This window comes from Limulus polyphemus, unplaced genomic scaffold (assembly GCF_000517525.1).
Source record: "Limulus polyphemus unplaced genomic scaffold, Limulus_polyphemus-2.1.2 Scaffold85, whole genome shotgun sequence".
In the NCBI taxonomy this organism is placed as follows: domain Eukaryota; kingdom Metazoa; phylum Arthropoda; class Merostomata; order Xiphosura; family Limulidae; genus Limulus; species Limulus polyphemus.
This window is the reverse complement of record NW_013665695.1, coordinates 978,271-993,945: the sequence shown is the minus strand read 5'-3', so window position 1 is coordinate 993,945 and position 15,675 is coordinate 978,271. Positions and strand designations below refer to the sequence as shown.

Here is a 15,675-nt window from a genome sequence, read left to right as displayed (position 1 = left end):
ACCATAGTTATTTTTCTAATTGTCTGAATCTTGAATACCCGTACTGTAAATGTTTTTCATGGAGTTTTATTTGTGGTGCCATACAATAGATGGCGCAACATTGTATTTATTATTTCGGTCACATACATAGATACATATATACACTCTACGTCCATTATAGTAAGATTATTAGGGTTCGATGAAAATGTTAAATAGTACCTTTGTATTTGTCATTAATATCACAAGGTTTTCCTGATAAGTTTTTTCTTAGTATTAGCAATATTTTTTACATATTTTCTTTCATATTACTAATTAGACCTTAGTTAAGAATTACAGGTTTTTGATATACCGTTGAACACCGAAAGCTGGTAAAAATTATAAACCAATACATTTAATATTTATGATAAAAAAATCAGGTGAACTGCAGATGTTTTTCTTTCACATTCCTCTGAATTCGTCAATTTCGAATTTCAACCAGAGATATGTAATAAAATAGCATTTCGGATCTATCTTTTAACTCCCACTAGTCACTGTCAAAGAGACATTTCGTGGAATATCAGAATTTGTTAGTTAGCCTAGACGTTGAGAGACAAACGTTTTCTGAAACGCTATTTATATATGCAGTATAATACTTGTAAAGTTAACGTTTAAACATTGAAAGCTGAGGAGGTATTAAAAATCCATAGACCTAAGAGTTGTGATAAAATTACGTAAAGTGCAGATGTTTTATTTTTCCACATTTCTCTTAATTCATTCAAATTTATGAAGTGTTTCGCCCTCATGAAAGTTTAAGTACAGACGTGACCGAAATGTTAGTAATATTAAAATATATTCTTTTGTTTTACAATTGTCGGCTTTCTCCTGGTAGTTTCAAATTAGAAAAGTAAGAAGTCCGTGCGATAGCAATAATTACTCTTTACATACTAATTATTTGTTGCATTACAGCAACAGTTGCTCCATTATCCTACGAAAGCAGTCAAGCCCCACCGAATCTTTGGGAAGATTTGAACATTATCATTCCGATCGTTGCAGCTGTTGTGGCTTTATCCGTTGTTATAGGTGTTGCTGTGTGCGTATGCCTGAAGAAACGTCAAGGCGGTAAGTTTTAGAATTACAATATGGTTTATATTCACCTACCCACAAACTGCTCGAAAACACTTTCCTTATGCTTAGCCCCCAGTGGCACAGCGTTATGTCTGCGGACTTACAACGCTTGAAACCGAGTTTCGATACCCGTGGTGGGCAGAGCACAGATAGCCCATTGTGTAGCTTTGTGCATATCTACAAACAAACAAACCTTATGCTTACCAGTAAGATCAATAATAATTTAAAATCGATATTAGAGAAATAAATGTCCTGTTAATTTGAGAAACTACTAATTTTAGGATTCTGTTTTGTTATTTTGAAAACTAAAATGACATTTTCAGCAGCGTTAGACTGCTTCAGTAAACAGTAAGTGGACTGTATATATATATATATATATTTATATGTGTGTGTGTGTGTTGTATACGAGGTAGATGCTGATTAACTTTTCTTCTGAAAATTAATTCCGAATAAATGTTTTCTAAAAATTAATTATATTATAATAACAATAGATGCATAAAGAATGTTTATGCATTTTCTAGTATTTGACGAAAACAAATTTTTTGCAAGTTTTCCTTGATTAGAATTTTGACTTAGATATATGATAAAGCCTTATCAATTGAACCATGTGAAAAAGGTGGTTCTTGAAGAAATATTCCTACATGGCCAAATGTCTCAACCTGTGATTCATTAATTGTCATGGCAAAGGAAATCAATTTGATTGTAAAGGACTACATGCATTAAGGTATAACTTTTCTTAAAGAATGCTTACGAATTTTTGAGTAAATTTTAAAAAGATCCCTTACCTTAGGTGAAAAGCATTAATAATAATTTATTGTAGCACCATATATTGTGTTGAAAAGGTATGCAAGTTGTTTTTGACAGTCGCCGATATATTATGCATGGCATATTATGTAATAATGATCATTGTTTTCATCTATAACTATCCGAATATTGTAAGATATAATTGTAAATATGATAATAAATATGTAAAAATAAACAGAATAATAAAAAATAATATAAAATCCCGACTTTACTGGGAATTGAACACAAGACTCCCAGCTCATAGTCGAGTGATACTTTTTTTTTATTAATCCACCCTCATAGAGGGGGGGGGGGGTATAAACAAAAATACATAAATTATCCAAGACATCTCATGAAAATGACTGTACATATCCGGATAGAAAAAAAAACTTATAATTAAGGATAATTACTTAAAAGTCCATACACAGAAAATTTGTAGTAACAAAAAAAAAAAGTATTACTAAACATAATACAAATAGAATGATCTAAACTGAAAATCATTAAAAATCAGACAAAAATTATCATTCCAAATCTCTGCATAGTATATAACCCTGTACACCCTCACTTACCAAATGAAACTGCCAAAAAAGGAAACACGTTAGATGTAACAAGAATTATATCAATCCCAGATTGAATAACGAACCACGTCCGATAAACAAAAGGTACTTAACAGAGAACTGAAAACTTGACGACTAGCATTTCGGTAGAATTTTACCGGAGATTTATCTACAACTAGATTTGTTTTAGTTAGAAAAAATGTAAATAAATTATTAAAAAAAACCCGTTCAGAAATGGGAGAAGGAGCATACACGTTAAACAATACAAACTAAAAATCCTTAAAATTACAATTAATAGCTATCACTCTCCACAACTGATCAGCGTAGTGTAAAAATGACACCTAGTCTAAACAGGATCAGTTAATAATCTTAAAAAGTTATAAATAAACCAAACTCGACTGTGATTTATGCTCGAGGCTTTCCCATGAATCAAACCACTGAATCAATTTGGACGTTACCAACAGAAAGTCGAGCATTACTGACAAAGTGAGCGTTACGAACATAAATAAAATAGCAAGTCAGGAAGATAAAATAGCGAAATTCAAACATTTCAAAACTACTATTCAAGATATATAACAGTACAGATAGGAGTATATAAAATGGCGTTTTCTCAAAATGAGTAGTTGGACAGTTTTTATCTCTGTCCACCCTTGAACTTAACATTAATTCTCAGATAAGCTTCTTTGACTTTGAGTCATTGACTAATAATCTTCGTTAATTAAGCGTGAACAGTAACTTCTTTAAGATGTTGCATGTAATTTGGACTGTTTCTAAACCATTTCTGAATAAACGTTTTTGGGAACCAGCCTGTGATGCCGAAAGTAGGTAAATGTTTTGAATGAGCATTTGCATTTAAACCTCGAACCTCTGAATTGATTTTTTTATACCGTTCACTGTCGATGTAGGTTTATTTGTTTGTCTTTGAAAGACAACTACACAATGGGTTATTTGTGCTGTTTGCACCACGGGTATCAAAAACTGGTTTTTAGCATTATAAGCCTTGAGACTTACGTTAAGCCACTGAGGGGAGATCATTGGAGGTCATATATTGCAGCATTTAAATATTTTGGTTTTTTTGCTTTCTATAACACCCAGTGTAAAGAATATGTCCAAAAATATTGGTGAAATCTCTCTTTTTTTTTAAATAAAACACATACGGGATCATTAATTAGTAAAATTAAATGCAATATTGGTGGTATATTTGTTTCATTTGTTGAGACTTCATATGTTTTAGGGATCCTGTAAACAACAAATACAGGTCCAGCGCCAGCCTTTTACAAGTTAGGGGAGGGACTGAGGTGGGCCAGACAGAATATTGAAGGGAGAATATTGAATATTGTCAAGATGTGTAGACTAGCAGTGTGTTTGGTAACTGGTTGGAGTAGTTAAGGCAAACTTAAGTGGCTATAACCTCCTTAAGTCCCAGTTTAGTGCAGCCTCTAACAAAAGTCATAAAACGTTTAGAAAAATGTGAAGTGTCTCATTGGTTATTTTAGGGTTAAGTCTATAGCATGTTCCATGAGGCTGACCAAATTGAAACTCTAGCAAATAAAATTATTACTGAAACATAAATTTCGATTTGGCAACTACATCCATCATCTAAGTAACTCGTATTTAGTTTTCCAAATTTTCATGTAAATTCCCTTATTTTAAACATTCATTTCAATAAAATAACTCGATAAGGGAAGCAGTACATGCAGGCAGTTGGTGGCTAGATTGACATTTTATTAAAGAACTATTCAATTAAACTTATTGTACTAAAATAAATTAAATTAAACTTCAGTGAGTTAGAGATATCTTGTAAGTCTATACCGTTAAATTCAAGTCCTCTTTAGAAATGTATTTTACTTGGAGCTATTTCTACTGTTAGATGAAACGTACGAAAGACGGAGAGCTAATGAAAACACCTTGGCACTAGTGCCACCTAGTGGTCCCAAGAAATACTCCGATACGGTTCAACATCAAGAAACTCCCATCTACCAAAGTATTCCTAAAATACAAACACATCTACCTGCACCTGCCTCAGAAAACCTGGTACATGACTGTCAAAGGCAATGTAAGTAGAGTTTACTTAACGACATGTTAAATTAAAAAAAAGATATTTACCTAAACAAAAATCAACTTTTTCGTTTACAGTATTTTATTAAATAACGTTAAGTTATAGCTTATTCTACTTTAAATTTATATTAAAAAATTCAACATTAATACCCAGATGCTTGCCGTCCAAGTATGTTGTTACTGTAGCGCCTTCTAGTGGCAAATTTAAAGCTAAAAACAAATAGGACTGTATTTTTTTTATTCTAAGAAATACACTTTATGAAAATATATTTCTGTTACGATGTTCTCAAATTATAACCTTCACAAGATTTGAAATAAAGGCTAACACTAAAACAGCATAGTAACAGCTTCCGTTTATAACACCATAATAACAGCTTTTGTTTGTGTGGAACATAACGAAGAAACGAAAAATCTGTTCATATAAACAAAAACTAAAAACATTAAGTGAAATTCTACATAAAACTGGCTTACTTTGAATCCTATTTTTGGTTCATATTTATGTTTTTTTCCGTACTCAACAACTGGCTTACTTTGAAATCCAATTTTTGGTTCATATTTAGTTTTTTCTTTACTGAGCAATTACTGTTTAAAATTAATGCAGTCTTGTTTCCAACTAAGGTCTATTGTTTATTCTATACAGTTAAATCGCTCCCCCCCCCTGAATACTTCTTGTAAAACATAGTATTTTTTTCAAAATTTGAATAGTTTTAATAATGAAATGAAGAATGTGGTCGAGTTCAATGCGCAATGTTAACATGTGCTGTACATTTTAAGACAAAACAAAAGACATAGTGATAATAAAACAAAGAAAAATCAATCAGTAGTCATTAGATAACATGAAACTACTCATGGGTTAATAATTAACTAGTTTGCAGAATATTTCACAAAATCTCACTCTTTTTTTTTTATTACAACTACAAACTGAAACAAACAAACAACAGTATTGTTTCGATATCCTGGCGTCTGTCTTAATGAAATTCATCATTTACGCCAGGTTTAAAATATGTTCAATATACGTTGTGAATAATCATGTAATAATATTTGTTTCTGGAAAAGTTCATACATTCAGATTAATATATAATGAGTGTCGTCGATTGTCGTATCTGCATGAGTTACAACGGCAACGATTATATTTTACTTTCGTGTTTTAGAAATTGTTGTTGTTGTTTTTAAAGAATTTCTTCTTGTTTCTCTTATTAGATAATTTTGATGTCTTTTAAGGTATTTACTTTTTACAAACAAACAATTGAATAAAAAAAATGATTTTCTTATATTTGAGAATTTCATACATTTTGATGTAAAATTTGTTTCTTATTGAATGTAATACAATTTTTCTTATGCAGTTTACGAGGACGAGCTTACGCCGTACGCCACCTTTCGACTTCCAGGTTGTGATTCAGACACTGAAAGCTCCCAGGGTACAGTTCGAGAATTCCAGACTTTCGGAAACCAGTATGAGCGATCCTTTCCTGATCCTTCGGCTCAGTACGACGTTCTCTTTCACGTAATCATACTTTAATTAAATCGGAAAGGCACAAGCAATACTAGCTTACAAATTAGCGAATTTTTCTGAAAAAAAGGCTTAAAAATAAGGTTAATTATCCTTCGCATTAAGCTAGCTTAATCTGCAGAACATTTCTATTGGTTATTGGTTTTAGTTATCAACGCTATTCTAAATGATTATTAAGTTTAATTTCTCTAAATATAAAGAACAAATATATCAACTCTAATAGTGAAAATACAATTGCATCAATAGAAGATTGAATTTAACATCCGAATGATTTTGTCTGTTTGTTGTTAAGCGCAAATTTACTTCCACGTTATCGAAACCTAATTTTTAGCATTATAAGCCCACCAACTTACCGTTGAGCCACCAGGAGGGGGGAGGGGAGGGCATCCAAATGTAAATATGCCTTCAATAATATTGATTTACATGCTAAACATTAGCTAGTAGCCTAATATGATCGTTTATATACAAAATACAGCTTTTCTGGGTGAATAATATATATTGTACTATTAATAACGGGAGATCCTGTGCTGTTATGTATATATATATTGGAATCAATTACTTTTTAACTAATTATGAAGATCTGAATTATGAAGAAAATTAACAAAGATTTTCCCCATTCACCCAGCTAAGAGGCTTTAAGCCAACCAACTACTGTATTGACGTTAACAGAAACCTACTAATGAAGGAAAAAACAAAAACAAGTACAGAATTCGAAGTCTTCATTAGAGGTAAACAGTCAAATTCAGTGGAAAGCACTTCTACTTCTTGTTTCTAAAGTTCCGAGTTTGAATCCTGCTAACAGGATTACACACCTTCAGGCGGTAGTATAGTGTTAGCCATATTTAACACCCAATATGCGAATCAGAGAGACAAGTTTAGTGGTTGATTCTCAAAGCTTTTCGATACTCTTTCTCTATTTTTTTTAAATTCTGAATAGAGATTTAAATTCTTTGTGACATATGGAATCTGAGTTACTCACCAGCGTGGCCAAATTCGCTCTTGCTTCCAGGCTATGAAGGAGTAAAATCGATACCTCATCCAAATTTATACACAAAAAATGGCTCTGGCCTCATATTGCGCAATACAAAATCTTGTTCCCCAGCTATAAAAAGCCTTTTTCTCTGCAATTTTCGTGAGTTTTGTCGATAAAGATGGCCGAGGAATGTTGAAAAAATCTTACCACTCTGTAAAGTGGTTAAGTGCGGTACCTTTCTGACCATGAGCGTTTAAACTAGCCAACATCCTAAACTCTGTATCTTCGTGGCCAAACACTATTAAGGGATGATTTTTTTTTAAAGTCAAGTGTTTGTTTTTGTTTTTTTGAGTTTAAAAGATCGAGCAATTTAACAGAAAACTTTTTTATTGCTCCAGCTTGAATACCGGAAACTGTGACACTTTCTGTAACTCATCCAATCCTTCAGTTTTTGTGTCATTGACTCACAAACTGAGTGTTGATATTAGCTAGTTAAAGAAATTGAAGTTTGTGATAAAAACTAGAACTAAAAAGGCAAGATCACAATATGGGCTACTAAGTAATGTTAACCATGTTCAGTGACCAGTCGCTAACATTTACCACCATATTTCTACTTACTAATTATTATCAACTAATCAGTAGGCTACATGTTCTATTAGTATTATATTGTAAATTGATCACCAAAATAACTAAAAGGCATCAATACTGAATTAAAATGATATCAAATGCAATTATATGATATATTACTTAAGACTATGGTTATGACATTTGTTTCTCATCCAGGGAGGAAGATCAAACTGGGCAAAGCGAGAAAATAGACAATCTTCCAAAACGTTGTAAGTGTCTGTTATTTTCTACATGCGAGAACGAAAAAAGTAATGTCTGAAAAACTCAGTTTTCTATAGCTTTTTGCATAACAGCTTTTACTAGTTTTCGTGATTAATTATGAACGTTTCAAAACTTATGCTTTGAGGCTATAGCATGGATGTCACTAGGATTTTTTTAGTATATTTTTTAAATCAATAACCCATGTAGGCCTAAGTAAGCCATTCTTTTGCCTCTTTTACGGCTTTGTTTTGCTGCAACTGGTATCCTGTCATGTTCGCTTCCAAATCTGCTACACTGGTAGCACGTTGAGAATTTTGTTACCTTACAATTGGAAGTAAGCTTTGAGTCTGATACTTCTGACATCTGTACTCCGAGGTATGTGTAATATTGACATAAAATCCGCTGGTTGTCTTTACAGTTCCGAAGGCTACTAGTTTAGTGAGAATTTCTATAGATATTCTAGTACTATAGCACCACAACCTCAGGCAAAGTTGAGTAAAAACGACGTTCTCCATCTACCAAAAAAAATCGTCTTATCTCTTTCAATTTTAGGGCTGATTAGCATCACTGTATTCTTCATAAAACAGTGTATATTCTGTGAAATTTGCAAGAGATTTAAGAAAATGCTAGATGTGTCCTCTCTGAGGTGGAAAACTAAGCGTGGTCTTGATGACTCAGAGAGTTGTTGTTAATATTTTTTGAAATAGGGAGACATATCACAATTTAAATGTTGTTAGAGGAGACCAATGTTTGTTAGTTTAACTTGAAGCAATTTCTGTCATTTTTTCTCAACTTAATATCCCAGTTAGCAGTAATATAGATGTATATCAACCTGTGTTTAGATGTTCTTAGTACTAATGTGCAAGTAGTTTTAGATTTTTATGGACATTAAAAAACCATATTATTTAACACCCAACAACAACCAGAAGAATGACTTCTTTACGCTAATTATGAAGAGAAAAAAGGTTATACATTAAAACAGTGTGAGATTAAAGTTTTATATTTTCAAGAACCGATTTGAGGGTTTGTTGGGGCATAGCTTAATTACACTAAAATGAAAAAAAAAAAGCGAAGTTATCACTAGCCGTAAATGTTGGATTATAAAACCCAGTAATCAATAGAAATATACAGAGATCAAAGAAAGCCCAGTAGACAAACCATTATTTTACCACGCTTAACATTTCTGAACCTGACTGGAATGGAAAAATGTTCCCTCAGTGTTATGGAATTCAGATTATTAAGGAGGTTTTATATTATAATTTGCTTGAATGTTTACTATGTGCAGTAAGACCGTCTAGGTTTGGTTTATATGTTTCATTTAGCGCCATAGTTGTATGAAATTGTTTTAACATTTCGTTTTAGAGTTCGTTACAAAGGGTTATCACAGCATGGTATTTTACTTTCTTATAGCAGGTTATCGGATCTTTGACATCACTAATACACACAAATTGTCCGCTTCAAGATTTTGGGAAGACTATCAGAGCCCTCAAGGTTCCATCATTCAAGTTATTAATGACACTTTCAAACAAATATCAAACCCCAATGAGCCGTCCAGATTCAGGTTAGTTGACGTCAGAGAAAAAGAAGCCAAATGTAAAGAACCAGATTTAAGCAATAATTTTCCCATCTTAAAACATGATGACAAAAATGTTTCTAAAAAGTACCATGTCTCTGATATGTTCTTACCGAATAACGGAAACTGATACTCCACCTGGAACAGGAATATTAATAGTATTCGTACTAACACTATTTTTCCTGTACCACTTTTTATGATACGATAGAGCATCACAATACAAGTGGAAGCATAGGTATGCTAACGAAACAGTAGCAGTAGGAGGGGGAAAAAAGATCAGATCTGTGTAGTTATTGTAAAACCGTCTCCAAAGTAAACAGGTTATCTTATGAAAAAAATAATTTTAGTGGAAATTTCATTAAAAAACATTTTCTTAAAAGTACTTTTCTTCATAAATTATAATATGGTTAATACTCATAGCATCTTTAATGTTATACGCTCGCTAACTATTTTATTACTGTGAATATTATTCAAATAAGAAAGTACTCAAACAGTATATCAAGAATTTTCGTTTATGTTAGGAGCATGTTAATTAATTAAGTTTTCATTTAGGGAGAAGTATAATTTGCGTTGGGTCTTACTTCCACCAGTGGCACAGCGGTATGGCTGGGGACTTACAACGCTAGAAACCGAGTTTCGATACCAGTGGTGGGCAGAGCACAGATAGCCCATTGTATAGCTTTATGCATACATTCAAACAAACAAACAAACCTCAAAAACCAGGGTGCATTGCATAAGTACCTACCTTATGGTGTGTGATCAGGTGGTGCATGTCTGATTTGTAGCTGCGTTGTTTCGTTTCTTTCTTACAATTAATTGTTTTTCATCATACTTTGATTTACTACATTAAATGCACGCTATTCTTCCTTATGATGTAATCTTTTTAATTATATAAATATATATATATATATTTGAGTGATAAGTCCCGCTAAACTCTTTGCTAACGCACCATTCTCCCCACTTCGGTGGCTCAGCGGTAAGTCTGAGGGCTTATAACGTTAAAAAACCGGTTTCGATACCATTGGTGAAAAGAGCACAGGTAACTCATTGAGTAGCTTTGTGCTTAATAACAAACAATCAAAAATTGCGCCATCTATTAGTGGAATGTGAGATCTAATTAAACTGCTTCTTGGGGTCTCTCACTTGGTAAAGTCAGCACTATGGAACAGTAATAAGCAAATGTTGCAGTAAAGTTAAGGAGAGTAATATTGTCAGGCACAAGTTCAGGAGCAATACCTTAAATATATAACTATGGCTAAAGAAGAGAATTCACGGTTAAGACTGATGTGGAAATTAAGGATTTAGATATATGTGTTACACCATTACTATGGATAAGGTAAACGTGAAAACCAATAATAAAATAATACAATGTAAAACGTACTGATGAACGTATAAACATATTGACATATTGAATACTTTTTTAGAATTGAAAACAAAAGCGTCCTTAAATGGTAATCTAGAACTATGAATATATTAGTGTTTTAATGATGTTTCTAATTGTCCAATTGTATGGTAAAAATAGAACCAACTTGGAAGACAGAAGAAAGATGGAGAAGAATTATGTCTTGGTAACAAGAAGCTTGGAAGAACGTTTACATCAAAGATTGTTGGGAGTTGGTACGATTAACTGGGAGAACACCAAATGTTAACAAACAGACAAGAGTCGACTGCGTTTTTAACCGAAGAAGTTTTGTTTGGAAGGATAAAGCAGAAGTCGGATGTATTTTAACTGAAGGAATTTTACTTAGAAGGATGAGACAGAAGTCGAACATATTTTACCTATAAGCAAAAACCCATTCGACTTCTGCCTTATTCTTCTAAGCAAAATTCCTTCAGTTAATAAAGCGGAAGTTGAACTTGTTTTAGCTGAAGGGAATTTACTTCCAGGGATGAAGCAGAAATAGAACATGTTTTATTTAGATGGATAAGACAGAAGTCGAACATATGATTTTATCATGGGTTTTGTTCAATAGGTTAAAGAAAAAGTCGAGTATTTGATCTTACTAAAGAGGTTTCGTTCAATAACATACAATAAGAGTTGAATGGCTGTAACCGAAATGGTTTTATTTAGAGGAATAAGATAGAAGTCGAATTTGATTTACAATAACAATTAAGTTTTGAAGAATGAGACAGAAGTCGAATATGATTTAACTGAAGAGGTTTTATTGAATACGATAAAGCAGAAGTCGAGTATATGATTTAACACAAGAGGTTTTATTCAATAAAATAAAACAAAAGTCGAATGGATGTAACCGAAATAGTTTTGTTTAGAGAGATAAGGCAGAAGACGAATGTGGTTCAACCTAACAATTAAGTTTTGAAGAATGAGACAGAAGTCGGATATGATTTGATCGAAGAAGTTTCGTTTAGAGGGATAACGAAAAAGTTGAATGCAACTTAATGTAAATGTTTTTGCTTAGAGGAATAGAGACAGGCGATTTAATAGAAATGGTTTTGTTGAATGAGATAAAACATAAGTTAATGTAATGTAACTGAAGGAGTTATGGTTAGAGAGAAAGTCAAAAGTCTAATGTGGTTTAAACGAAGAGTTTTTGTTGAGAGGAATTTGTTAGTTTTTCTTAAGTCAAATGTCTTTTAACTGAAGAGTTTTTGTTTAATTCAATTAAGGAAAAGCCGGAAATGCTCTTTGCTGAAAGTGTTTCTTTCTTCAACAACAACAAAAAGTTCAAAAATCGAACGTACTTCGAACTAAAGTGTCAATTTGCTTTAATTATCTTGCAGAAGGTGATCGCGTGTTCAATTTAATTATTTTAGGGATATGACAGGAATCGAAGTGGTATATGATTTTTAACTGCAGGTGTTTTATTTTCGTAAATATCACAAGAATCAATTTTATTTTACCTAAAATTGTTTTCTTTTGAAAGGATTTAAGTTAAGTTAGTTTTGTTTCAAAGTATATGATATTTGTTTCAAGTGTTTTTAAGTCAAGCGTCTTGTTTTTGGGAGATTTAACATGCAAGAATAATTGTTTTAATAAAAATGTTTATTGTTTTGGGGAATTGATATTGTTCAAAACTTGATAAAGTTTTGTTTTGTAGGATATGATAAAAATGTCTGAATTATAGGAAATGGCATAAGTATGGTGTTTTTTAACTGAGCTGATATTGTTTTGAAGGATACGACAAAATTATAATGCGTTTTAACTGTACCAGTTTTTATGGGATGTAACCGATGTTTAAATGTGTTTTAACTGAATTTGTTTAGTGGGAAATAACATAATTCTAATATATTTGTAATTGAAATGACATTAATTTCAAGAATATCACAAGAATATATACGATGTGTTTTTGATTAGGATGCCAAATGTGCTTTTATCTAAAATTGTTGTCGTTCAGGAGGTTATTTGAGCTTTTTATCTTTACTGTTTGTGCCTATTTACAGAAATATTCATACAGTAATCCTGAAATATAATAGTTCTATTATTTCTCAGAGGAAAGAAAATTTAGAAAAAAAAAAGTGGTAATGAACCTACAGAGAAGGAGAAGCCTGATGTACAACTCTTGTTCGAGAGTAAACTTGTGGATGGGTGTTTCTGTAAAAACTTACAAAATGGACGGCAACCATATTCTGTTAAATCCTTACGGCCATAGTTCGTAAATAAGCTTACAACCGTATCCTGCAGGATATACTGCTCATTAAGAACTGAAAAGCTTGCCCATTATTCAGATTCTGCTACTGGTCACTTTTTCTACAATCATGTCTCTCTACGTAAATTAACTTTGTAATTGTAACAGTACAAAAACGCTGTATATATATATATAAATATGCTTGTCTGTAGTAATTGTATGATATTAATGTAAAATTCTGATAAAAACTACATGGAGTGTGAACACTTTTTTGTTCATTCAAACCTTAGTAAAAGTATCAAGTGAAACCTGATTTCTTTTTTTAAATGTTTGGGGTACCTGGTATCTCTGGTAACATGTTTGGGGTACTTGATATCTCTGGTAACATTTTTGGGGTATCTGATATCTCTTTTAACATGTTCGGGGGGTTTGGTTTATCGGGTAACATGTTTGAGGTATCTGATATCTCTGTTTTACATGTTTAGAGTATCTGAGATTTTTCTGGCTATAGATAGCTGTTACAGAAGGAAAATAATGTGGTGTTTATTGCCTTAAACACCTTATTTTGTACTTTATGTTTCTTCATATCTTAGTGAATGGGGCTCCGATAGTGGCTTTGAATTGTTCGTTATCCTAATTGTTAGTACCCGTCACTCTATAAATGCGACAGTTAACACTTTAAGTGTTCTGTGTTTTCTCAAGATGGGTGAAAACGTTTACATTAAAGGAAAACAAACATTTGTTACATTGGTTTGACTAGACGCTTTAGTTACGTCATGGCTCATGACAAGTTTGTTGCACATATATATGTACACACCGTTAATGTGAAACACGTTTCATACCCCTGTTATTTTTTCCTTTATAAAAATATATAATATAATATCTAATATTCTGTATATTTAATCTGTACTCAGATAACCAATAAATTTGTGTACGAGACTTTTTAAAAGTGAATTCCTAGTATAGGAAGGATTTTTTTCTTTTGTTCCGAAGCCTAAAGCTAAGGCTACTTTAAAAGAAATATTACATGCATAAGAATCAATATTAAAAAGTACATACGATTTTATAATGTAAAATGTGTGCTACACAAAGTATTCTGGGTGCTATGTCAAAGTCGTAGTTGTACATCACAATTAAATAATAATCTTAAAAGTAATTTTACTCAACATTTCTTTATTTATGTTAAATTTTTCAAATGTCGCATTTGACCAGCTGACGTATTCTATAAAAATTAAATTTTGAAGCTTATCCAGTGCATAAAATGCACATTGAATCTATATATACACGTATTTTGTAGAAAAAAAGGTTGATACAATGGCATGTACGCTGTAGTAGAGCATTTGAAGCGCTAAATACAACCTAAAAGTCAATGAACATACGTTCATTCCACCAGGCAAAGCAGGTATATATTACCTTGGGTGTTTTATTAACTTGGACATGATTATATGAAAACCCTTTTTATACGTCGTAATAAAATTTGATCAGGATAGTCATAGTCGAAAACCATGGCCTTGAACATTTTAGTATGAAAATACTGTCTTCAGAAACATAGTCGAATAGCACCGTCACAGATATCACAATGGGAAAACACTATTTTGTACAGTGGTGGGAAAAATCATTGCATCATCCAATTTTTTCACATTTTCTTGGTTTCTTTAATGTTTTAATTTTTTTACGAGATTGTGCAACGTAGAAGGGTCAGAACCAGTGTAAAACGATTATGGACATTGTGTAGTGTAAGCTAAGTGTTATTTCAGTCATCCAAACACTTATACGAGTTTTTATTAACAAACCAATAGTGACAAACACATTACAGCAGACTATCAACAAATACTTGACAAATATTAAAATGCTCTCTGAATGAGAAAACCTAGATTTAAATATAACGTCACTATTGTAATTCACAAAAATTGGTCGCAGAGTCTGTTTCTTATTTTAATATTTGGTTGTGCTCCCTCTGGTCTTGAAAACTGCTTGGCATAGGATGCACTAGGGACTTAATGTAGACAAAAGTGAGTTCATAATGCCACACTTGGATAAGTGCTTCCTGCAGTTCCAAGGTGCTTCTCAGTTTCTTCTGTTGCACTTTGTTACCCATTGTCTTCCAGCAGTTTTCGATGGGGTTGAGATTTGGGCCGTCGGCTGGCCATTGTAATGTCTTGATGTTCTTCCTTCGAAAAAACGAAGTAAAACTTAAGATGTGAATTTTCCTCTTTATTTCACATCTACTGCATAGAGTGCATGAATATTACTAACCTTTTTAGCCTTGTGAAATGTGCACTGGTCAGCTCCACCGAAGTAATCTCGAAGTGTTGGCTTTAACCGGGACTCGGATATCTCGACATACTTGCCAGCATTGACAGTACCTTTCACAAAATGCTGTCATCCCACACCCTGCCCAGAGATGCATCCCCGTATCACCTGATTCAGTGGTCGCTTCACAGTTACATTCAAACACGCTGGGTGAAACGCTTCTCCACATCAGACCAGTAAATGTTGAACTTTGATTCGTCTGAGAAAATCACTTTGCTCCCATTGCTTCAGTCTAATCAGCATGCTCTTTGGCCCAGTTGAGCCTTATCTTGTTGGTGCGGAGCGGTTTCTTTCTTGGCTGTCTTGCCAGTATACTGGTTGAACACAGGAGAGACTGGACGGTGTGCGTGGGGATAATGATCTCTGACGTCTCCTGCCATCCTTTTTTTACATCTGTGGACGACAGTCGA

The 15,675-nt window shown here is 32.8% G+C and overlaps 1 protein-coding gene across 1 annotated transcript in view; it reads left to right on the top strand.

Annotated features, from left to right (window-relative positions):
• LOC106468057 (Down syndrome cell adhesion molecule-like protein Dscam2) overlaps positions 1-11,140 on the top strand; it is a 121,323-nt gene extending 110,183 nt beyond the window's left edge. Inside the window, exons 26-31 of the mRNA XM_022397084.1 lie at positions 925-1,077; positions 4,294-4,479; positions 5,825-5,966; positions 7,748-7,800; positions 9,203-9,353; positions 10,888-11,140. Of these exons, the coding sequence (XP_022252792.1) occupies positions 925-1,077; positions 4,294-4,479; positions 5,825-5,966; positions 7,748-7,800; positions 9,203-9,353; positions 10,888-11,014 (812 nt within the window). The 3' untranslated portion in view covers positions 11,015-11,140. The remainder of the gene's footprint in view (positions 1-924; positions 1,078-4,293; positions 4,480-5,824; positions 5,967-7,747; positions 7,801-9,202; positions 9,354-10,887) is intronic.
• The last annotated feature ends 4,535 nt before the right edge of the window (positions 11,141-15,675 follow it).